General features: G+C 32.5%; 3 protein-coding genes across 3 annotated transcripts; 2 read left to right on the top strand and 1 right to left on the bottom strand.

Moving 5' to 3' along the window:
• Positions 1–589: 589 nt before the first annotated feature.
• On the top strand, positions 590–5,580 carry LOC134723404 (uncharacterized). The gene is made up of 4 exons (XM_063587018.1): positions 590–828; positions 2,910–3,088; positions 3,406–3,541; positions 5,248–5,580. Exons 1-4 carry the CDS (start codon positions 695–697, stop codon positions 5,483–5,485), a joined length of 687 nt encoding a protein of 228 aa, XP_063443088.1. The 5' UTR covers positions 590–694; the 3' UTR covers positions 5,486–5,580.
• Positions 5,581–7,450: 1,870 nt separating this feature from the next.
• On the top strand, positions 7,451–11,398 carry LOC134723405 (uncharacterized). The gene is made up of 4 exons (XM_063587019.1): positions 7,451–7,619; positions 8,858–9,036; positions 10,152–10,287; positions 10,955–11,398. The coding sequence occupies exons 1-4, from the start codon at positions 7,486–7,488 to the stop codon at positions 11,190–11,192; spliced, it is 687 nt and encodes a 228-aa protein (XP_063443089.1). The 5' UTR covers positions 7,451–7,485; the 3' UTR covers positions 11,193–11,398.
• Positions 11,399–16,353: 4,955 nt separating this feature from the next.
• Positions 16,354–26,583, bottom strand: LOC134723406 (QRFP-like peptide receptor). Its single transcript, XM_063587021.1, has 3 exons — positions 26,309–26,583; positions 19,808–20,307; positions 16,354–19,152 (listed from the first exon to the last, which is right to left on the bottom strand). The coding sequence occupies exons 1-3, from the start codon at positions 26,550–26,552 to the stop codon at positions 18,946–18,948; spliced, it is 951 nt and encodes a 316-aa protein (XP_063443091.1). The 5' UTR covers positions 26,553–26,583; the 3' UTR covers positions 16,354–18,945.
• Between the last annotated feature and the right edge of the window lie 8 nt (positions 26,584–26,591).

Below are 26,591 nucleotides of genomic sequence, written 5' to 3' on the forward strand. Positions count from 1 at the left end.
GTGACAACCCTATCAAAATTATTAGTTACCCGTGTTATAACACACCGGTGGTGCTGTTTTATTCTACAATATTCAAATTTTGAGCCACCAAAAACACAAATATCAATTTGCAAAATGTACTGAAAATATATCATACGGTTGGTTTAAAAATTTTGCTTACTAAAATAAGCGATTTATAATATTTTACTAGCTTTTTACTTTTATCGTTTATTTCAATTTCAATATTCTGAATTCCAACTTAAATGGGTTTTTTTACATTTTAAAACCGATAACTTTATAAAAAAAAATTTAAAATAAATAAAATTGTTTTATTCTACGTATAGCTACATGTATCATCCATTTTTTTCTAGATATTGTTGTTTCTGAATGTTCGTACATGCACATAATGAAGATCAATGAACAATAGAAATACACCAAAGAAAAACAGTTTCAAAAGTTTGCTTTAAATGTCTAATTGAAATAAAAGAATGGACAGAGGAAACATCAACTATAACAAATGCATAAAGAATCCATAAAGCTTAAAGTTCAACAGTAACACCCACAAAAAAATGCATTATTATACATCATTTGACATGCGTTTTACTTTATCAATTCAACTTTGAACTTTTGACACACGATTGTGAAGTTTTAAAAATATAAAATTTATTTACTCTAGTTATGTAATACTATCAAGTCATAAATATACTGAGCTAAAATGGGAACGCAGGCTAACATCAAACTGGAGTTTACTGACGATGGAATTGCGATACTACGAATGTTGAATGGAGAAAATCGACTGAATAATTCGTTTCTTCATGAATTTAACAAGGCTTTGGATCTTGTGCTGGAGTAAGTGAAAATTTACTTATATCTTTATCCCAAGTTTGTATAACAGGTAAGTTTAAAATGTAGAACGTTCTACATTTTGACACTATTTTGTAGTATTGTTCGAATTGATTGAAACATATAATTATAAAGCACAATTTAGAAATAGACTGGCCGGCGAATAAACAAAGTATGGGCATTGGTAAAATTATATTCAAATCTGTTGGTTTCATTTAGATAAAAGAGTTAAAGTTTGAAAAGTCCACTGCGCCTGAAATGGAAAGTACAGCACTGCAGCAATGAAACTATGCAGTCAATTCAAGAATTTTGTATCGACCTCCTCATCCTTGATTTGTGACTTTAAACAGTTAACCATGTTTTGAAATTTATAGATTTTTCTTTGCAAAACAAGCACTTGTTTAGTTGCCTTTAAATTGTCCAAGCTTTTGTACGGACAGTTTTGTTATGGGTTTAATAAAATTGAGAAAGGAAATGGGGAATTTGTCAAAGCGACAACAACCCGACCATAGAGCAGACAACAGCCGAAGGCCACCAATGGGTCTTCAATGTAGCGAGAAACTCCCGCACCCTTAGGTGTCCTTCAGCGGGCCCCTTAAAAATATGTATACTAGTACAGTGATAATGGACGTGATACTAAACTCCGAATTATACACAAGAAACTAAAACTAAAAATCATACAAGACTAACAAAGGCCAGAGGCTCCTGGCTTGGGACAGGCGCAACACTGCGGCGGGGTCAAACATGTTTATGAGATTTCAACTCCTCCCTCTAGCCAATGTAGAAAAGTAAACGCATAACAATACGCACATTAAAATTCAGTTTGAGTCCGATGTCAGAAGATGTAACAAAAGAAAATAAATAAAATGACAATAATACATAAATAACAACAGACTACTAGCAGTTAACTGACATGCCAGCTCCAGACCTCAAATAAACTGATTGAACCATTATGTCTTCATCATATGAATATCAGGCACAATCCCTCCCGTTAGGGGTTTAGTATCATACTATCATAAAATATATGAGAAGAACATAACCCGTGTCATGCCAGCAACTGTTTTTTTTTTTAAATAAATGTGTTTTTCCCTGATGCAAAGACCCTATAAGTGAATCAATATTAAAGCCAAAATATGCAATCTTTAATGACCTGATAACAGTATCGTAACTATTTCCCTTCTTAATAAGTCTGTTTAAAGGTTTTGTAAGCTTTTGATGTGACATGTTTGTGCTTTGTAAAGAATATTACCATAAAAGATTGGATGTCTGCATGTTGAGTTATAATTACCAATTATTTGCTTATACCGATGATAAAATTTAGTAAATTTTGACTAGTTTGTGATATCGAAAACCCTGGTGTAATAATTTTTCAGTAATACATAAATTTCTCTCGCTAAAATCTAATACGTTGTTACATAAATGAGCGAATCGTACAAGTTGAGATATATAAACACCACAAGGGAACGTCACCATCTAAAAAGAGATAATTAACAATAGGAAATGAAAAATCATCTCTTTTATCATAAATTTTTGTATTAAGCTTCCCGTTAATGATATAGATATCAAGATCGAGGAAAGGGCAGTGGTCATTGTTAGTATTAGCTTTATTTAAAGTAAGTTCAACAGGATAAATTTCTTTAGTATACATACTGAAGTCGTCATTATTGAGAGCCAATATATCATCCAAATATCTAAAAGTATTGTTAAATTTTTGTATCAAATGTTGTTTCGATGGGTCTTTGCTAATTTTAGTCATAAGATGTAACTCATAACAATACAAAAACAGGTCCGCAAAAAGTGGTGCACAGTTAGTCCCCATTGTAATTCCAATAACTTGACGATATACGGAATTTCCAAAGCGAACAAAGATGTTATCAAGTAAAAATCAAAGCGCATATATAGTATCAAAGCATGTCCAATTGACATAGTTCTTTTGTTTATTGCTACTAAAAAATGACCTAAAAGAGTTTGAACATATATACTCGCATTCTGACTTTTTAAATGCTCATTTAATTAGAGATATGATTTTTTCTTAAAAAATATGAGGCAAAGTGGTATATATTAAACATGCCATAACTTTTTTTCAGGAATAAAGATTGTAAGGCCCTTATTACAACTTCAGAAGGGAAAATTTACAGTAATGGCCTAGATTTGAAATGGTTGGCACCATTAACAGACAAAAAGAGGGATCAGTTCAGGGCATACCTAGCAGATTCCATATGGAGGGTTATGCACTTTCCAGTTCCAACTGTAGCAGCATTAAATGGTTTGTTTTAACATTCTAAAACTGATAACTTTGAAAAGATTATTTTGTTGTTTTTGATAACATCAGACTAGTTAATGATAGTGTATTTTTTGCAATAAAGATTATAATTAAAAAACGACAGCAAACATTTGATTAGTAAATTTTAAAAGAATGGTCATGCGGTATGGGCTTTGCTCATTGTTGAAGGCCGTACGGTGACCTATAGTTGTTAATGTTTGTGTCATTTTGGTCTTTTGTGGATAGTTGTCTCATTGGCAATCATACCACATCTTCTTTTTTATATATCATACAATCACTTCATATCACCAATATTCTAGGTCATACATTTGCTGGTGGTGCCATTCTTGCAATGGGACATGATTACAGAGTGATGCGGTCAGATCGAGGATGGTTATGTTGGAATGAAGTTCACATGAATTTACCAATTAAAGACGACGCGAGAGATGTTATAAAGTAATATTTTGTTTCCTTTCTGTCATTTTTTAATTTTTGTAAAGATTTCGCTACTTATATCGTTATTAGGTTAACAATATTGATTGACCGGGTTGAGAATTTTTCATTTAAATGACTGTTTACTGGACATTACAAGTTCATATAAATAATTAGACAAAGAAAAACTGTTGTTAGTATTCCAGTGAGCATGAACAAAACAGTTGCACAGTTTCAGCAACAACCATTATTCATTTAACTGGTTATGTACATATTGGTTTATTGGCTGTTCATTTGTTATGCTGAGTTCATACGTAATTCGAATTCGATCCGCATGAACTAATTCGAATAAGTATAATTCGCATTCGAAACGTTTTTCGCCTTAACGTCAATTCTAATTCGAATTACAATTCGCTTTAAAAAATACTGTCCAAACGATGTTAACTTTTAATTCGTATTCACAAAAGCGTATTTCTAATGCGAATTAGATAATTCGAATTAGCCAATTCGAATTAAAAAAGAAGAGTGTGTAAACACCATCTGCGAATTCGATTAGAATTCAATTCAAATTAAATGTCCTTGTGAACGAGGTATTACACTGACTAACTATGACAATACTACATATCCATGACCATATGCAGCTTCAATAAACAGCTGCGCCATGAGCGCATGATACGCCCGACGTTCTGTGTAGAAGTTTTATGCAATAATTATAAATAGTTTCTGAGAAAGTTTTAAGCAATAACCATATATTGTTTTTGAGACACGGCGGGACATGTGAAACCCCCAAACTTTTTTTTTTTTTTTTTTTACAAAAAACTAAATATCACTAAAATAAAATTTTGAATCAAAACCAAAAAGTATACAGATCTTTAGATTAATATAACAAAGAAGTGTGTAAAATTTTAAGCAATTATCATAAATTATTTTTGAGATACGGCGCGACATGTAAAAATAACCTTCCCTGTTTAACAAAATACTCAATAACTCCAAAATAAAGTTTTAAATCATCACCAAAAAGGATACAGATATTTAGATTAATATAACAAAGAAGTGTGTAAAGTTTTAAGCAATAATCATAAATTGTTTTTGAGATACGGCACAACATGTAAAAAAACCCTCACCCTTTTTTTTACAAAATACTCAATAACTCAAAAATTAAATTTTGAATCATCACCAAAAAGTATACAGAATTTAGATTCATATAACAAGGACATGTGTAAAGTTTTAAGCAATAATCATAAATTGTTTTTGAGATATGGTGCGACATGTAAAAAACCCCTCCCCCTTTTTTACAAAATACTCAATAACTCAAAAATAAAATTTCGAACCATCACCAAAAAGTATACAGATATTAAGATTAATATAACTAAGAAGTGTTTAAAGTTTTAAGCCATAATCAAGAATAGTTTTTGAGATACGGTGCAACATATGAAAAAAAACACCCCCCTGTTTTAGTTACAAAGTGCCGTAACTCAAAATTTTTAATCTTATTTTCACTAAAAAGTATACAGATCATTTGACCATCATAAGAAACAACTGTTTTAAGTTTCATGAAATTTGGATAAGTCGTTCTCAAGTTATGGTGCGACATGTTTACGCCGGACAGACGGACAGACGGACGGACACCGGACATTTGTATACCATAATACGTCCCGTCAAAATTTTGACGGGCGTACAAAAAATTGAAACTGAACAAACTAAACAAAGTACAATTTTTACAATTTCAGCAACAAAATTTGGAATGCTGATGCCCACCGTGAAGCTATTGTATTTGGAAGGAGACTAACGGCCCCAGAGGCTAAAAAGTTAGGCCTTGTTGATTCAGTTGTAGACATTGATCATCTTCTTCAGGAGGCAAAACGTTTGGCAAAACATGCTCTTGGGAATAATAACATTGACAGGGAAGCATTGGCAATGATGAAAAGGAATACTTACACAAGAAAAGTTCATACCTCAAAATTGTGACACGCTTGCAATGACTTTAGCCAAACATATGCATTACTTAGGTTTAAATGTTACTGTTCAGTTGTATTCAAAATAAATTGATATCTGGTGTTTTATTCAAGTACCTAAATAAAAGAGGACGTTAAACATGAGTCAATGAGACAGAATACTTAAATTTTGATTAAAAACTATTCTTGCTAAGGATTGTTTTTATGTACCCACAACCTTCCAGAATCAGTAAGAGCTTGCCATATTATACAAACACCTGTTATTGTCGGATACTCTAAGTTACCCTCTTAGAGTTTCTTGTCTTTCTTTTAGAAAGTCAGCAAAATGAAAAAGAAGTAAATTTCTCACTAAATTATTTACCAACAGAGCCATATTTCAAACGTCCTTACTAAATGTGCTTCGGTGTGGGATTTCTCACTGCGTCACTGAATTTTACACTTTTGCGTATATTTTCTGAACATGTACCCAATTTTTAAGATCGAAAATCTCAAACTGATATATTTTGGGAAAAGTTGTATGTATGTATGGCCGAAAAAAATTAAAAAAGAACATTAACGGGATAAAAGTTCATTAACCTGTGAATTTTTCTCGAGGAATTTTCCGCCTGGAGGACCTTGATCTATTTTTTGTTTTTTTAGACGTAAAATTTGCTTTAATTTGTTTATGGACACCAGCCTGTATTGTTTCAAAATTGCTTTGAACAGCAAATATGCTTCAACACGTAGACTTTTATCCTTTTTTTTTTTTATTAAATATACATGCAAAAAAAAAAAGAAAAAAAAGCAAAGCCCATACCGCATATAGTCAGCTATAAAAGGAAACACATTTGGACTTAGGAAATGGGAATCATATTTCCAACATGAGTTCTTTAACAAAAAATATAAAGCAACATAACTATCATGCAATTATTAGTCCAGTCAAACTAAGATTTAACCTCAACTAATTGCAACAGAAAATGTTTTAGTTCTTATCTATAGTATTATGTCCTGTATATATATATATATACACAGAAAAAAGTCCTATAAAATCTAACTTGAGGAAAACTCAAAATCGGCATTTTAAATTTTCTATGGAAATTAACATAGGGAGGGGAGATAACTCTTGCAAAAATTAATCCTTTTGGGTCAGTTTTTGGTTGTTTTTCTTGAAATTTATGTATAATATAATACATTGATGGGGTTATAAGTTTGTATTTGACTAAATTATATAATCTCCTGCTCATGAAATGTACTAAACCGAAGCGTTATGGGTAGTTTTATTTTTTTCATACATTTTTTATTAAAGAAATTGCAAATTTGAAGCTTTGTAACCATTTTGAAAAAATAATGTGAAAATTTGGTATTGTTTATATCTGTATATTATATATTTTTTAGCAACTTACTTATCTTAAGAAACTTTAAACCACAAAAAGAAGAATACATGCTTTATTATTTTTTTATTAAATTTGAGATTCTTTACCTTGACATGTTGAAAAATTCAATAAATGGTCAACTGATAAATTACGAAATTTAGATTATAGCTTGATAAACTATATGAAAATACCTTTAGAGTTGTTTGTTATACTCTAAAGACCGCTAAAAAATCAAGAATCAATACATTCTGACGAATAGAAGCGGTAAAGTTATAATATTGTATCAATTTTTGTTGATATTTCTGACTTTTTGCAAGAGTTATTTCCCTTTTCAATGTAAATCTTCATAGGAATTTTAAATGGTGATTTTTTTAATTTTCCTCAAGTTAGATTTTATGGGACTTTTATCTGTGTACATTTGGGGTATAATGCTAAAGATTAAAACTTGAAAATCTTCTGTTGCAATTACTTTCAGGTTAGGGTCAAATTTATGCTAGATTGACTGGACTATATCCATATCAGGTTTCTACATCTCAAATTAAAATGATATTTACATGCGTCTTATAAATTAGGTTCACGTGTTGTCTTTCTTTTTAAAAAAGAAAACTGTGTGTGTACGAAAAAAGGTCACGTTATCTATCATGTGACATTAGGGTCAGAAATGGGAACGACACAGAAGATTACCACAGAGTTTACTGCTGATGGATTTGGAATTATTCGAATGTTAAATGGACAGAATCGGTTAAATATCGACTTTCTCACTGAATTAAACTCAGCACTTGATCGCGTTTTAAGGTAGGGTATATATATAAATTATTTTTGGTTTATCATAGTCAGTTTAATTGGTTAATACGGCTATTTTACTGACTATTTTATAACATTTTTTTTCTCGTATCACACTGTTATATTCGACTCTAAATCTTGTTTCGACAGTTATTAAACGTAGACCACCGTCTATAATTAATTTGCAACACTAAATTTCGATGATTTCTTATTAAAACTAATAAAACAGGTGTATAAATTTACGTGCAAGTTGTATAGTAGTCTTTATTAAATACGAAACACATGTACACGGTTGCTGCTTTTAAAAAAAGCCGAAGGAATCTCAGTATCAATGGCAAATTTAAAGTCATTCCTTCGAAAGTTCAACAGAAGAGACCACGCCTTGGTTGACAATACATGTGTTTATCGCGGTTTCGCTCCGGTCATTCTACATCGTTACATCGTTGCTTTGGATGACCAACACGATGGGTACCACAAGTAAAGCTGGAACCGCATACCCTTACAGAGCACCTTTGTGTACAAAAGTATTTTTATTGGAGTTAGTTGTTCTTACTTCCGTTATTTTATTTTTTTTCAAAATTATGCAGGTGTTACTTGTCACTCGTGATTTAGCATACAATTATTCTCATTTAATTTCAAATTCTAATTAATTCATTTAATATAGGGTTGAATAACTTTTATATAGATGGTTGATGTGTTAAGTAATTTCTTAGGATTAGACTAAGACATTTGGAATGAAGCCATATATCTCCATTCAGACTTATCGGGTTTTATCACTGACGAATAACACGAATGTTGTCACTTGTGGAGCAGGAACACCTAACCCGTTAGAAGCGCACGAATTTACCCCGTTTCTGTAGTGGATAATTTATTGTTAAATATTGAAGATTTGTGAAGTGTTTTTTTCGACTGCTTTTGTACATTTTTTTCCATTGTATGTTTTTTTTGCATGGTCTGTCCTTCTTAGACTTGATACGTTCGCTATATGTGTATCAGTAAATTCGGTCCAGTAGTAAAATGTGTCCCTCAGCACGAACTTTGTTTCCTAGGTATTCAAGGCCATATTGTTACTTATGCTGGACAATAAGTCCGAGGATAAATTTTCCATGAAAATAATTCCATAGCTAGTAAAAACACCCATGTCTTACACTTTTTTTGGTAAATTCGGTAACCATTGACATGTCTCCAAAAAGCCACACAATATATCTTCTAGCAAATGTTAATATTTTGTCATTCGTCATTCATTTCAGTAACAAAGATTGCAAAGCTCTTATAACAACATCTGAAGGAAAGTTTTACAGCAATGGGATTGATTTGGATTGGCTGTTTAAACAGCCCGAAAAAATAGCACAGACATTTTCCAACCTTTTACACGATACGCTATGGAGGATCATGCACTTCCCTTTACCAACTGTGGCAGCATTAAATGGTACGATATGAAAATTGTTTAGAATTGATGAATGATTTTATGAAATGATTGCATCAGCAAAAAAAATATCGGTTTAGAGAAAGGGGGTATTTTGAAAATGAAGTTGAACTAATTACATAGAAATGTGTAATTGTTATGCTTTTGACTCCATCTTATGGGGGTAATTCCTGCTTAAGGTTCATCATAACCTTTTGGCTAAAATGGCCGTATTTACACCCCAAATTTTACTCTGAGCACAGACTAACCTATACACCTGGAACAGTTTTGAGGGATGGCAGGAACTAGATATATAAATTTTAAATGCATTTTATGTTTCAGAAAATTATAAACTTTTCTAGATTTTGCTATCCATTTTTTTTCGTTCCTGCAGAAGGTGCAAAAATTAACTAAGTAGTGAAAACGATTGAGAAGCTCCCCTCATATAATCAATGTTGTGAGTAGTATTGATTTAAATGGACAATAGATGGACAATAGACTCCTGTAGACAATAGGTGATTTAACAGGTTTAAACTGTGTAACTGAGTGGACCGTATCAAATGAAACTCGGGTGTTTGTTTATTTTGCTATCTTCTGCAGACTGGAAAAAAATGCACATCAAAATGCAGGTAAGTTTTTAATTTTCTGAAACGTAGACTTCATATAACTTTTATATATCTAGTTCCTGCCATGCCTTAAAACTTTCCTGGATGTACCAGTTTGTCTGTACTCATAGTAATTTTTGAGGCGTAAACACGGCCATATTTTTCAATTCCTTATGATGAACCTTAATAAAGTAAACAACTTTAAAAACGACATCTGAAAGTCGAACTGTTTCCGCATGGTAAAAGTTTAACAAGTTTTCAAATTGTATCTGCTCTTTGGTCGGGTTGTTGACACATTCCCCATTTCCATTCTCAATTTTATTTCAATTTCTCTTACACGTGTTTGCACATTTCGATTCGCCCTTATAGCTGATAAAGGCTATGTACATGTATGACCTTAAAGACTAAGGCAATTATCTAATTACTAGTAATTAGATTAATGACAACTAGGCATCGATTAGGTTGATTAAACAAAGGATCGAGAAAGGGTTAAATTGCAGAAGAAATGTTTTTATAAATGTTTTTAATCGACAGGTCACACGTTTGCTGGAGGAGCCTTCATTGCAATTTCACATGATTACAGAGTTATGCGGGCCGACCGTGGATGGATTTGTTGGAATGAAACTCACCTTAAGTTGCCAATTGGTGATCCTCTACATGAAGTTTTGAAGTAAGATCTTTACGCCATTTATGTTGTATACACTACCGTAAAAATGTTATCTCCAAAATGCTGACCCTACGGTTTGAGTCTAAACATAAAAAGTCTTATAAATAAAAGCTGATGACATTATAAATTCAGTTTTAATCATAAACCGAGATTCGTAACGCTTACAGACATTAAGCCGTCACTTTTACAACATGGTCAACTTAAAACTTTAGAGGGTTTTCTAATGAATAAAAGGGATCTAGGTTATACGTTAATGGGATATCACGCGTTAGAAACCAAAATACATTTTAAGGGATCAACATACGGTCTTCAACAGTACAACTTGTTAGCATTCATAGAGGTCCGTTAAAACTTGGAACATCTGCTTCATGTTTGTGAGTTGTTAAGGATCAACAGAAAGTCATTTACAATAACAACATGTCGGCAAAGTATGCCAAGTTATAAGCGTCCGAGTTTAGAAAATTTGTAAACTAATTTAATCGCAACTTGATGTCCATTCTTTCGAAATATCTATTGTAATAAATCATTTCTTATCCTATATTTCTGTAGTAAGAACCCCAAAAAGGAATTAAAACGAACCATTAAGGTATAACCACCAACTGTTTAGATTTTTCACATTTAAAACAATGTGTAGACTATGTGCAGTATATATATTTAAAATTTGTTTCAGCACAAAAGTTTGGAATCTTGATGCTATGCGTGAAGCTGTTGTGTTTGGGAGAAGAATAACAGCACCGGAAGCCAAAACATTGAGCCTTGTTGATTCTGTCGTTGAATTAGACAAGCTACTTCCGGAAGCAAAGAGATTGGCAAAGCATGCGCTTGGGAACAATGACATTGACAGAAACGCACTAACAATGATGAAATCAAACACATATGTCAGAAAGATTTTTCCGTCTAAATTATGATCATTTAAGAGAAATCAAAATGTTATGTTCACACCAACATGGAGATGGCATGCGGAGGTGTTTGCTGTGCAAATCATATATGTTTGATAAATAAAAAAACAACCGATTTGTACGCTGGTTAACACCCTCCGCTGGATTATAAATGAAGATATAATCACCTCTATATGATTTAATCTATAGCCAGAAAAGACAAAATAATAGTAATTATATCATAGAACAACAGATTTGTTCGGATATAAAATTAAAATAATAATTAGAAAAATAAAAAATTGCCTGGTCTGGACTTTTCTCTCATCAAATACACCAACAGATTCATCCCTGATTTTTGTCGAGCCTTCGACTTTTGTCGAAAAAGCGAGACTAAGCGATCTTACATTCCGTCGTCGTCGGCGGCGTCCACAAATATTCACTCTGTAGTTAAAAGTTTTTGAAATTTTAATAACTTTCTTAAACCATACTGGATTACTTCCAAACGTGGACAGAAGCTATTTTATGGTCATAAGATAGTATCCAGACGTAAATTTTGTAAGAATAAAATTCCATTTTTTTCCATATTATACTCATAAATGGACTTAGTTTTTCTGCGGGGAAACATTACGTTCACTCTGTGGTTAAAGTTTTTGAAATTTTAATAACTTTCTTAAACCATACTGGATTACTTCCAAACGTGGACAGAAGCTTGTTTATGATCACAAGATAGTATCCAGAAGTAAATTTTGTAAAAATAAAATTCCTTTACTTCCGTATTTTACTTATGAATGGACTTAGTTTTTCTGCAGGGAAACATTACATTCACTCTGTGGTTCAAGTTTTTAAAATTTTAATAACTTTCTTAAACTATCCTGGGTTTGTACCAAACTTGGACAGAAGCTTGTTTATGATCAAAAGATAATATACAGAAGTAAATTTTGTAAAAAAAATAACTTCGACAGAAGCTTGTTTTTGATCATAAGCTAGTATTTAGAATGAAATACTGTTAATATTTTGTACCTGTGTATCTGTATTTTTCTTATAAATGGACTAAGTTTTTCTTCCATTTAACATTCAGTCAAAGCTTTTAAACATTCATTAGATTCATAAACTATCCTGGATTTTTACTAACATTGGACAGAAGCTTCTTAACAATCAAGAGGATTTTTTTTATTGATTTTCAGCAAAAGTAGGCGAGACACTGGGTTCCGCGGAACCCTTACACATTTTTATGGGATTCCTTTAGCTCAATAGTTCAGTTTTCATTATTGAGATATGAACTGTTTTTGCACCTTTGTGGTGTTTTTTTTCTTGAGCAATGTCATTGTCTGGTGTTTATTTTTTTAATTATGGGTTTTGATTGTATTTAGATTATGGTATTGGTATCTTCTCTCTCACAAATATGTAATGTCCAAACAGTTTTTATCATCATTTTGTGTTTTGGACATTACATTCCATTCTTTATAAATTATAATGGGGAACTGACTTAAATTATCTATATAGTCGAATATACGGAACATTTCACTTTTGAAGTAGAACAACAGTTCGAAGTTGGGGAAAAAAATACTCTCCAGTTTTATAGTCTCATTTCAATTCTCAGATGGGTTTTCAACCAAACACATTCAACTGGATCCTCCATTGCTCTATTATATACCAACCAAAAGTTGAACTACGAAAGCGTGTTTTAGTACTGCCATTAGACTCTGATGTGTGCATTAGTAAGATCAATGTAGCCTGCAAGTTTAAGTAGACGTAAAAGACGAAAAGATGGCAGGTGATATAAATGCCAAAAGTGGTTTAGTTTGATACAAGTTGACCATCGTCCATTTTTATTTCCTATTAAAAATTATTATTCTCCGGATTCATACTAGCTTTTGATCTAGAACTATGTCAAATACACCAAATAAACAGAAAAATAGTTTACGGAAAACATTAATTGATTTTTTTTACGTAGATGTAACGAAAGTTAATTTAATAGCATCCGACCAAGGTCCTGCAGTTAAAATTGTCACACGTAAGATATCAACGGCCCGTACGAAAAGATCACACGAATAAGTGTCGGAATTTTGGAATGACCAACAATGTTTGTCTAGTATTGCCTTTGTGTCTGTGGTATATATCCGTATTACTGGGACACGACGATTGGTCAGTCTTGTGGGCACTCCATTTTTTCGAAGTTCAAGTTCATAGGTCAGATTTTGAAATGAGTTTGAATTATCAGGAGGCATCCAGTCAATATCCGTCTGTGTTGGAGATCCAGTGTGAAAATGATAAATTGTTTGTTTTGGACAAATTCTGCCAGGCATATTGTGTTGATCACTTTGAAGCGTTGATGAACAGGTTCGTTCACGGACTTGGACACTGCTGCCTAATTTGCTTAGAGTAGTAGCCACATTTTCGTGCAGCTTTCTCCTCTATTCTCTAAAAATGAAACAGCTATAAAATGTTGAAGTCAAAGAAAAGGGAAACACATTTAAGAACTATTACCTGATGTTCAGTGGTTGTCGTTTGTTGAGATAGTTCATAAGTGTTTTTCGTTTCTCGTTTTTTTTTATATATAGATTATACTGTTGGTTTTCCTTTTTGAATGGTTTTATGCTGGTATTTTATTGGACCCATTATAGGTTGCTGTACGGTGTCAATGGTCCGTGTTGAAGGCCGTACTATGATCTGTAAAAGTTTACGTTTAAAAATTGTGACTTGAAAGAAGAGTTGTCTCAATTGCACTTATACCACATCTTCTTATATCTATATAGTCGGCTATTTTGTATGAATTTCTCAATTGTTCCGTTTTATATATGTAGTGTACATTCTCAGATGGTCTCTTATACAGGTGCTTCCAGTGATGCCACAGAACAAAAACGTTTTATTTCCACTAAAAACATGAAGCAGAGATATATAAGATATCATAGAATATAAGGAAAAAAATCTGTCTGTTTGTTCCCTTTCCTGTGGTCAATTCTGATGATAAATCTAGCAAAAGTTTCAGAATTGTCCTTGTTATCTTTTCTTTGGTTAAAAAAACTAAACGAGAAGACTATTATCTTACTGTTGTTATTCAAATATTTCATCTTTTATATCTAAAATTATCATTTTGTCTTTCTTTCACTTTCAATGTAGAAAGTAGTTCAAAAACGGTATTGCACATGACCGGTTTTTTTTTTCTTGATGACGTTACAGTTTATAATTTATTCTGAAGTTCAGCTTGTGATATCAGGGTTTGGGCGACAGAATTTCATAGTACTGCGAACTTGCTATCCGTAACTGCTATTAAAAAAATGTGTGTGCAGGGTTATTTATGACGGATCAGAAGGGCGTGTGCCTCTTAACAGTACCCAATTAATTGATGAAAGCACAACAACAGAAAAGAAAACTTATGACATTAAAATCTGATGGTATCCGAATCCGAATTGTCTTCACACTGTGACATGCAGAAGGTATATGTACCAATACTTCATCCAAATAACAAACTTTCCTATTAAACCATTCAACAGAATCGATTTCAATTTTATTTATATAAATACCTTTGAGGGTATATATAAATTGGCTTGGGTCACAGGGGGGGGGGGGGGTAACTTCGATATTTTTTTGGTAGGAGTGTGCCATTTTTGCCTTAAAAACTTACCCATTTTAATATAACATTCACTGAAATTCAATACCTATAGTTATATAAAAATTTAAGAAAGAATGACCTATACTTATATACAATATTTAAAATATGACCCATGCTTATATAAGCACTAACTCATCATCACTCATAATTCATAAATATACCAGCTACCCTTAAATTTTTATATATGAATTGACATCGTTTGTTGCACATATATTTTATAATGTAAGATTCTCAATTTAGCATATTTATATATATGATATGTAGATCATACCCCAAATCAATATATAGTTATAAAACGTATATGCATTTTAATATAGGATGTCATTAAAAAGAAGGGTCATTCTTATATAAAATCTCGCAAAATTATGACCCATATTTTTAGCACATCCCCGTATACCCAATAATAGGAAGTTGACCCCCCGTGGCTTGGGTATTTGATCAGCATTACATGGTTGTTATAAATATTATCTATTTCAAATACTATAAATGGCTATTAATCTGTGATCGATACACTGGTATTTAGGAGGTTCCAAAAGGTTAATCCTTTACATTCAGAGAATTGCTCTCTTTATGGACAAAAGAGAACTCTTCTTTTTATATATCTGAGAGTCTCGCCAAAAACAGACACATGAAATGGTTAATCCCATGTTTGTTATGGGAAAACCAAACAATATTAACACAAAACTAAAATAATATATGCACAGCTTTATGTTTTGCAGAATCTTGCAAAAAAGCCGTTTTTCAGAATAAAAAGTAGTACAAAAGCGTGGTGCGGACTAGATTATAAGTTATTCTTATACGCGACATGAGTATCAAGTTTATCGTAATTTTTGTATTATTGTAAACTAAATTAAACAACAAAACAAATATAATTATAAAGATGAGCGTGTGCAATAATTATTATTTTACTTAATTATTAAAGCTTGATATGCATTCAGCTTTAATTTGCCAACCATCTACAAGTTACCTTTCAGTTGTTGCCTTCATGTCTGTCTTAGTGTTTTAAACAGTAAATTATCGTAACATTAGAAGATTTTTTTAATTTTCTATAGAATGCATTCACACATTGTTTGAAACACATGGCATTCTAGAGATTGAGCTGAATACATGTATTGCAACTTTCTTGTACCATCACATTGGCTTGACCCCGCTATAATTCGTATGTTTTCTTTATTCGACTATTTGGATTCGAGCGTCACTGATGAGTCTTTTGTAGACGAAACGCGCGTCTGGCGTATATACTAAATTTGGTCCTGATATCTATGATGAGTTTATTTATCGACAAGCTGCATTATCTGTTAAAAATTTTGAAAATACAGCGGTCATCTTGGATTGTTCATGTAAAGATTTAATCAAACTACTAAACAGATGTTTAAGTAAATTTTGAATAATCTAACACATACTTTTCGCTAAGTAGAAAAAGCCCATCAGTTTGAGGAAGATAGACAATACTTCAGCAAAAGAACAAAATAACTTTTCCTTAATTCCTGAGTAGAGAACTATCAATAAAACTAGGTCAGTAGTACAGATAGAAACAATAATGCAAATCAGTTTTGTGTAAATTTTTATGACGATATTTTAACAATGGGTTATTATTTACATCTACATGTTATATATTCAACACAAAATTACCTACATACCTTAATATCACGTATATAGGTACCAAAAACAATTACAGAGATGGACATGTAGTTATATGAAGGTATTATTATGATATTTCAAACAGCAATGATTAAGAATATAGATATGTAGAGGACAGTAGTTTATCGCTGTTCAAAAGTCATAAACCGATTTAGAGACATCAAATCCGGGTTGAGGAAAATACATCAACTTTACGAGGAAAACAACGAAACAACAGAAACACTGAAGTGCAACAAAAACAAACGACAATAAAACATACATAGAAATGAACTTTCATATAACAACTGCCATATTCCTGACTTGGTACAGGACATTTTAAGAAAATTGGTTTGAACGTGGTTTTGGGGCTAGCCAAACCTCGCATTTTAAGGCAATGTTAATATGATCCACCATTTTCTACATTTAAAAATGCCTGTACCAAGTCAGGAATATGACAGTTCTTGTCCATTCGTTTTTGATGCGTTTTGTTATTGATTATGGTTATGGATTTCCCGAATTGATTTTCCTTTAAGTTCAGTATTTTTGTGATTTTACTTTTTAAATATACAGCTAAAATGACAACATTACATGGCAGTAGTACAGTACAAATAAACACAAGAACAACCGGGACAGAAAAATACATATATAAATAATATAATAGTACATTTCGACATGTTTACAACAGTTTTACACGAATGCCTTAAATTAATTTAGGTCGATCAGTACACAAACACAGCATAAAAGAATTACAAACTGTGCGTCATACGAATGTATCAACGCCACAAAAAGTTACGTCACAGGTAAATTTCAATAAATGTATATAAATCGTGATTAGGTTTGTCATTATGTTACTCGATAAATAAAGATATCTTAATTTTACCCTTTGTCAGAAATTTGACAAATCATCAAGTTGGTATATATGTTATCATTCTATATTTATTAATTACATCTTGTTGATGTCATGAAGGTGTCAAGGGGCGTATGACATTTGCGCCGATTTTGAAAATTTTCATTCTTTCATTTGCGCCAATTTCATTTTTTCATTTGCACCGATTTTATATTTTTTCCTAATTGGATTTACAGGTAAGTTCATACTTTTAATTGGCCTAGCACAGAGTATAAAGACAAATCAAGTGACATTGCAATTGGTAAATGGCTATCCCAATGTTTCGGGTAACCATTCCTTTCCCTAAATGAAATCGATGACTTCTTCACTTTTGACATTGTCTGACGCTCTGCTCCTTCTGATGACAACGTACAAGTACACATTCCATAACGGTCAACCAATTTGTGATGGCGTCCATAAAATTAACTAAGAGATGCTTTCAACTTCACCATGTGGAACTCTTGGTTTAATAGCTCCCTTGTGAGAAAATGCGAACTCTAGAAATGCCACAACCAGTACGTATGCCAGACAAAGAAAAGATGGCCTCTTTATTGACAATTACGCCAAATATAAAAGAGACGAAATCATATAAGAAAGGAATATGTTAGATGTGTTGCCTACTATACATACTCGGCAAAAACAGATTTATGATTTGAATGTTTTCCGTTTTTATTGATTTGAATGCTGTACATATATTTTTTAATTCGTCATTTTAGTATAAACAAAGTGCTTTTATCTTAAGTTTTTACTTCTTGATTTGAAACAGGAGACAACAGTTATATACATGTTATGATTGACAGATCATAACATATGTACAACTGGCTGACGAAAGAGGTCTTTAATGATAAATGAAAATAACATTACTGGGATGGAGAGTTGTCTCATCATAGTGGCACTCATACCACATCTTCTTATATCATTTCACCTGTATTTTACCTGTTATTTACCTGTAAAAAAATCGGCGCAAATGAAAAGAAAAATCCGCGCAAATGAAAGAAAAAATCGGCGCAAATGAAATGCAGATCGGCGCAAATGCAAAACGCCGGTGTCAAGTAGTGTCATATAGCCTTGTTGTTTGGGTTAATGCAATTTATTTCCATATTCAGTTACAAGTATACCATAAAATAAAATTTTACCTTTGACTTTATTTATTGACTTTCTTAGTATTTTGATCAGAGCGACACTCATGAGTCTTTTGTAAATGAAACGCGCGTCTGGCGTATCAAATTATAAGCCTGGTACCTTTGATAACTATTAATTGATCGCTGAAAAGAAAATTGTATTCAAAGCATTTAAAAAAGGAAGGATTTCTTGGTTTTTTATATAGACTGTTGTTTTTCTTATCATCGACTATTTTGCCATAGTTTTGCCGATGTCTCTTCGACATCTCTTCGACCTATGAATTTTTATTGTCTATTGGTATCTGCCGCTTTTTAAAAAAAACAAAAAGTAAAAAAACAAAAGGAAAATCTATATTTTCGACGAAAGGCAGACAAAATCATGACCAGTAGAGAGAAAAGGACGACTCACAGTAAAACATACACAGAATAGACAATAAGTAATAGATTCGGAAACGCAATAAGAGACGAAAAAACCCCCACAAACAACGTTAAAAAACAAATTAAAAAATATCTTGAAGAATAACTGTTCTGATACTTCTATACTTAAGATGTTTCGTCTACGGCTTCAGGACTAACTCCACTTAACTGCACTTTTCCGCATGTCAGAAATTTCAAGATTTGTCTTCTAAATTTTGAGTTTGAGGCGAAGTAGATGATTGGATTAGACATCGTACTCATAACAACCAGCACTTTCTTGGCCACCTGTGTCCATGATGCTGTGTGAAGTGTATCATCTAAACCAAGTATTTCCTGTAAAGCATGAAGTAAATTGATGATTAGTATAGTTTTGAAATGCAGAAAATATTTACTGTTCATACAAGAACAATATTTATGATTTAAAATCGACCGTTTGTATTGTGTAGATACTTCGAAGTTATTTTTTGGTTTTCTTTTAATATTAAAGTCATATGAAACGAATGACTGGGAAAAAAAAGTTTATCCAATTCGTGAACCAGTGCATGTATTTATCATAAACTGAGTATTATGTGCACGATTTTATCCTTTTTTACGCATTCATATCGTATAATCATGAAAAAAATCTTTCGGTCTGTTATGATGTAAAAATATGGCAGCTAATTAATTTGAAGCCGTAGTTTATAGAATTTTCTTGAGAAACAAGTATATATACATAAAGTTTTATTATAAAAACTAGCCATTTAGTTATAAAAAAAGCACATGCATAATTTTTTTATTTGAAGATACATATTACTTCAACATCATTTTCTTTAAATGTTTTAAACAAGTGGTAATATTAGAAGTTTCTCAGATACATAAAAATATCTAAAAATCATAAGACTTGTTATTTAGCCTCTATTGGATAGTTATCGTGTTGTCACAATACCACAACTTCTCATTGTTACTGTCAAAATTGAAAAATTCTACACATCCAGTATAGATGACTCACCTCCATCCCAAACAAAACGAAAAATGGTGACCACAAAATGACGAATACAATTGTTATCAGTAGAAGAATTCTGACAACCTTCATTCTCTTTAGAGCTTGTTTGTCGTTTTCAGATGAAGTTTTTCCGACTTTCCAGACGTAGCGCATTATCTTAAAATAACAGATTGTGATTATTATCAAGGGTACAGCGTACGAAAGCACAATAGCAACGCATGCGTACAGTGTTTCAAAATTTTCAACAATGCCATGTGCTCCGCATGATGTAATATTGTAATCATCTTCTTCTTTTCGGTAGGTGCTGTATTCGTATAGCTGTGGTGAACTGATAACGAGACTCCAAATCCATGTTCCGAGAACGATGTTTGATGCTCTCTTTGTAGTCAACTTCTCTAATTTTAGTATTTCTTTGTATCTATCAACAGCAATGGCAACCATTGTATAGATCGATGACGATACTGTAAGGAGGGGAAGAAACATTACCAGCTTGCAGACTGCATCACCTGCAACAAAAATATCTGTGTAATTTCAATGATTCACAATGAATTTTGAATACTACTAGTCGATGTCAAGTTTCTTCCTAGAAGAAACTTTACCATTGGAGGATTATTCTCCGAGGGCATCACTAACTTGGTAGCTTTATGCATGAGGAATACATATAATACAAAAACAAACCAGATAGGAAATCGGGTAACCAAGGTCCTCTTTTGCCTCAAGGAACACTGTAGCATTTATGTGTTTTATTATTTGATTTTGCCATTTGTTTAGGCAGCAACTATTTGATTTTCGGGGGGAGGGGGGGGGGGGGGGGGGGTGCTATGGAATTTTTTTCTGGACAAACTTTTTTTTCGATTCGGCGAAACACAATCCATTTGTTTGGCGACAAGTCGAAAACATTTTTGTTTTTTTCAATTTTTTCACAGGGTCAAAAACAAATAAAACAAAAACTGGAAATACACTTTTTTTTCCAAAAAAATCCATTGCCTACCGCAACATGACGGGAGCCACATGTGGAGCAGGATCTGCTTACCCTTCCGGAGCACCTGAGATCACCCCTAGTTTTTGGTGGGGTTCGTGTTGTTTATTCTTTAGTTTTCTATGTTGTGTCACGTGTACTATTGTTTCTCTGTTTGTCTTTTTCTTTCTTAGCCATGGCTTTGTCAGTTTGTTTTAGATTTATGAGTTTGACTGTCCCTTTGGTATCTTTCGTCCCTCTTTCACCTTTTATCCCTTACTCTATAATTCTATATGTGATTAAACAATAGTAGGGAAGTAATTCCAGATAGAAATGAGGACATTAGTCTGATCTATTCTATCATTTTAATTATAATGTCTGTTGCATAACCTTGGAACTATTAATTTACATTTCAGAATATTATCCTCTTATTACTAGTATAGTAATACATAATACACGAATGCATTCATATTTGCCATATAGATAGATTTGATTTATAAGAAATCAACTGACATCACAGAAAAATGTATAAGATTTGAGAGGAAGCCAATAAAAAAAGGAAACGCGTTGCAAAACATATAACCAGGCACAACAAGTAGAGGTGTCCATTTAATCAGGTTACATCAAATTGCTTTATTTCTCAATTGTTTATAAACATGTTTTCCGTGTAAAATTTTAGAAAGAATAAGAACTTTTTCCAGGAAAGTTTAATGTCAGATATAAAGACAGAATCAGATAAAGATATGCACAAAAAAGGAGAGATGGTGAAGATGAGCAGAAAAGAAGGGAAGACAAACAAAAAGCACGTTTATTAAAGCAGAGTTTTGAAAAAAATAAAGCAGATAGTAAGTGCAGATAAACACATCGCGGTGTCAAATTATTATTGACCCACGAGTTTGAATGTCTCTTTGGTATGTTTTGCCTCTCTTTTATGCTTCATTTGTAATAAAAAATAATATTTAAACACTTAATCCATTTAGTTTTTAATAATCCTAAGCTAACATGCCTTTCCATTATACATCTTGTTGTTGTACACCTTCTAATTACTACTGCTTATATTGTATCTAGTTTTTCTAAACGTTCTGTTTGTCAATTCAAGTAAATACCAAATGCGTGGAATAAATTATACGATATAGCACACACCTTGTCGCTATTTCTCAGCCATAATTGGACATCATAGACGTTCCTTTAAAATATATGTCACAGAAGAAAATGTATGTCGCAACAATGCAAATATAGCTGTTGTAAGTCCTCAAAATTTAAATTAGAAAACATGTGGACTCGTGCAGAAGATTCCGTAAATAGTAATAGAATTGGTAGTTGGGTTTGGATCTGTCTATGGAGAAAGTAATTTCAAATGCTATTCAGTATTACATAATTATCAAATGCTATAACTTAAATGTATGTGCCGCATTACATACATCATTTCATTGAAAATGTAGCATTTGAAATAAATATCAAAAAGCGTTTGCAACATCATGCTTTACAATTATCATAACCTTATATGACTGGCTATATGTTTCTCATATGATTCACAGAGGAAAATGGTGGAGTTTCTTATTGAAATTATAATTTTGAATTTGAAGGTAGACTTTTCAACAAATTGTCGGCATTCCCATGGGAACGAACTATGCGCCTCTCTAATTGTCTACATCTCTTCTTCTTTGCATATGAATTGGAGTTCCTTCAAACATTTGTTAAAAACAAGAAAATCAAAGAAGCCATGTCATCTAAGAAAAATCACATTTAGATATATTGGTGATGTTCTTTTTACTATCATAAACTAAGAAAAAAACCCAGACACGGCTTATTACTCCCCCTCATTTTTGAGACTTATCATCTCAGTTCCAGAATCGAAATCTATGACAACGTGACGATCCTAGTTTTGAAAATATCAATTTCCCCAACCTTTGAAGCGATAAACAAACTTCACCTTCATATGAGATTAACATTTTCCAACTAATTCAAGAGCTTGCAGCTCCTATTAAGACTTTGTAAAACGTATCCAGTGTCTGAACACAAAGTTGACGAACCAAGGGTTAGGCAAAGACGACTCGTCCTTTTTCTTTAACATGTTCATCGGAAGGTACCAAGAGCAAGTTGATAAATTATTTTCCGTATCAACTTCTCAAATACGATGGTGTTAAAAGAGGGACGAAAGACACCAAAGGGACAGTCAAACTCGTAAATCTAAAACAAACTGACAACGCCATGGCTAAAAATGAAAAAAACAAACAGAAAAACAATAGTACACATGACAAAACATAGAAAACTAAAGAATAAACAACACGAACCCCACCAAAAACTAGGGGTGGTCTCAGGTGCTCCGGAAGGGTAAGCAGATCCTGCTCCACATGCGGCACCCGTCGTGTTGCTTATGTGATTACAAATCCGGTAAATAGTCTAATTCGGTAGGTCAAATTCATGAAAGGGAAGGGGATTGTAGTTACGACGTAAGGAAAATATCCGATATCATTTGTGAAACGGTTATTCCATAACGGTCAACCAACTCGTCCGTAAAATTTACGAAGGGATGATTTCAACTTCACCATTTGGAACCGTATGCAGGTGCTGCTGGAATGTTGCTACTTAGAAATGGAAAGTTCACAATTGGAAAGCTGAAATCATCTCTTTTGTCGTAAAGTTTTGTCTTCAACCGACCCTCATTGTCAATTTCTAGATGTAAGTCAAGATATGAAGCCGACTTAACTGTATCTGTAGTATCCTTTATCTCCAATTCGATGGGATAGATGCGATCCACATAGTCACCAAATTTTGAATTGTTTAGTGAAAGAACGTCATCTATATAGCGGAAAGTAGAGTTAAAGGATATTGCTAACTTCTTATCTTTCTTCCTAAGAAGTTCCTGCATGAAGTCAGCCTCATAATAATAAAGAAACAAGTCAGCAAGTAGAGGGGCACAGTTTGTTCCCATTGGGATGCCGACAGTCTGTTGAAAAACACGTCCTCCGAACGTAACAAATATGTAAATTATAGATTATAGGTAATGACGTTATTTATCATTTCAATGACGTGTTATTGTATTCTTAATTAGTCTTAATGAATATTACTTTTACTGTTTAGTCTGTTCTTGTAATATCCATTTTACGTGATTCTGAACTTTTACTTTCCGTCATTGTGTTACAGTTCTTTGGCAGCACTCCACAGTTAGAAAATAAAATTAAATATGAGCCACAAAATGTTTTATCATTTCCTATTCCTGGATTTCTAATACATTAACCTAACTGTTTGTGTTGTACATGTGCATATGTATGTAATCAGTATCTTCCATAGATTTGATTTTCAAAAGTGAAAAGGGTGAAAATTAATTCCTTTTATGTGTATCCATGGCAACATTCTGCATTTATTTCCCATAAAATATTGCAAAAAGGGGGGTGAACATGTCACATTTCACCCAAAAATTTGGATCAAACTAGAATTTCAATGCCTTTGAGTGATACCTTTTCAGAAACTGTTTCCCTGAATCTTCCTAATGATCAAATAAAAAATGGGTGTCTTTCGCCTCATTTTTTCGTAAAATCCAATCACAAAGTTCGTGCGATAAAAAGTTGGAAAAAAACATTGCAATAATTGCCGGACCAGTGTATGGTAGGGACATGCAAATACGGACTGTCATACAAAAAACAGCCTATATTACATACATAACATAACCTTGATGTTCATATAAACCCAATACAAAAGTTATTTTAATACTCAGCTATCCAAAAATGAATTTTATTGCACACTAGCTCTCATATTTGAAAAATTCACAGGGGCCAAATTAAATATGAGCCACAAAATGTTTTATCATCTCCTATTCCTGGATTTCTAATACATTAACCTAACTGTTTGTGTTGTACATGTGCATATGTATGTAATCAGTATCTTCCATAGATTTGATTTTCAAAAGTGAAAAGGGTGAAAATTAATTCCTTTTATGTGTATCCATGGCAACATTCTGCATTTATTTCCCATAAAATATTGCAAAAAGGGGGGTGAACATGTCACATTTCACCCAAAAATTTGGATCAAACTAGAATTTCAATGCCTTTGAGTGATACCTTTTCAGAAACGGTTTCCCTAAATCTTCCTAATGATCAAATAAAAAATGGGTCTCTTTCGCCTCTTTTTTTCGTAAAATCCAATCACAAAGTTCGTGCGATAAAAAGTTGGAAAAAAACATTGCAATAATTGCCGGACCAGTGTATGGTAGGGACATGCAAATACGGACTGTCATACAGAAAACAGCCTATATTACATACATTACATAACCTTAAATTCACAGGGGACAAAATGCGAAACTACACATCTAACTGTGAAGTGCTACCTTTATTAAAAATTTTGCATTCTTGTCTTTCATTTTTGTGAATGTTATTTGTCTATATGCCTTTCTGGTGTTTTGTTAGTTTAGCTAAAACATATTTATTTTTAGTGGATTTGTAAAGAAGTTATTACAACTTACAAAAACCCCTTTCCACTTTGCTGGGGCAAATGCTGCTTTGTAGCGACATAAGCCTGCTCTTGTTTCTTTGTTACATATGACATGGCTTTGTAATTTTACACCCGTAGGAGATATATAGCTATAAAACCAGGTTAATCCATCGTTTGTTTCATAAGAAAATGTCCATACTAAATCGGGTATATGAAAGTTGCTATTGATTCTTTTGATGTGTTTGAGCTTTTGATTTTGCCATTTACTTAAGAATTTTCCGTTTAGAATTCTTCTTTTAACTGATTGTATTATTCACGAAGCCTATAAAATAGTGTGCACATTAGTGGTAACAGAGCAGATTTCAGTCACAGCGTTGTATGAGCATGGTTCTATTCGATATTATTTTCTTTGGTTGTTGTTGTTGGTATGAATGTTTTGCATATTTTATATTTCAGTTTTGCATATTTCAGTAAAGTCCACTTTTTTAACATAACAACAATTTGTGTGGTCACCATTTGCAATCGTCAAGCAATATTTAATCCAATCATAATCTTGTAGTAAAATGATTTTATAAAATAATTGCTTGATGTGAATGTTCAATACAATAATTAAAAATATTTCAGCATCTTTTGTTATTTGAACCAGGATAAGATTTGCAATATGAGGGGAAAACGGAGACGCTGATTACTTTACGACGTCAATTACAGTTTAATTAAAAAGATAATGAATTTTGCTTCGTTTGCTTCTTCTTGGTATCTTTTTACTTTTAATTATGATTGGAGAAAAGTAAAATCACAAAAATACCGAACTCCGAGAAAAAATCAAAATGGAAAGTCGCTAACACAAATCAGACGCTACATTGTTCCGTGCATTAAAATTGTACCTTGGTAACCCGGGCGACTTCCCAGTAGGTTTGTTCTTTGTATAACTAGTATTTGCTTTCATCATGAATAACGCCGAAAGGGAATTTTACTAGCTTTTAAATTTTCAAATAAGTGTAGAATGATCACCCTCTTCATTTTTATTCATAAGATGAATATTTTGATTATTTTTGGACTCATTCTAATATCTTAATAGATATGATTTAGTGGAAAATAGTTAAATTAAATGCATTTACCTCCAACAAAACTTTCCCCTTTATGAGATGCGTTGTTTATCCTTACTGGAACAGCAACTCCAGCAAGAAGAATATCACTTATACACAAGTTGACGATGAACAGTTCCACTGAAGAATATTGTTGTTTTTTGGTTAACAGTATGCCTGTGACTAATAAAATGTTTAAACATACAGCAAATATGCACATCAATGATAAGAAAAGCGTTAATCCAGGAATATCCCCTAGGTGTTCATCTTCTGACATTATGTTATAAGAACGATATCAACGTTCCTATTGTCTGTT

Source organism: Mytilus trossulus, chromosome 6, assembly GCF_036588685.1.
Source record: "Mytilus trossulus isolate FHL-02 chromosome 6, PNRI_Mtr1.1.1.hap1, whole genome shotgun sequence".
Classification (NCBI taxonomy): Eukaryota; Metazoa; Mollusca; class Bivalvia; order Mytilida; family Mytilidae; genus Mytilus; species Mytilus trossulus.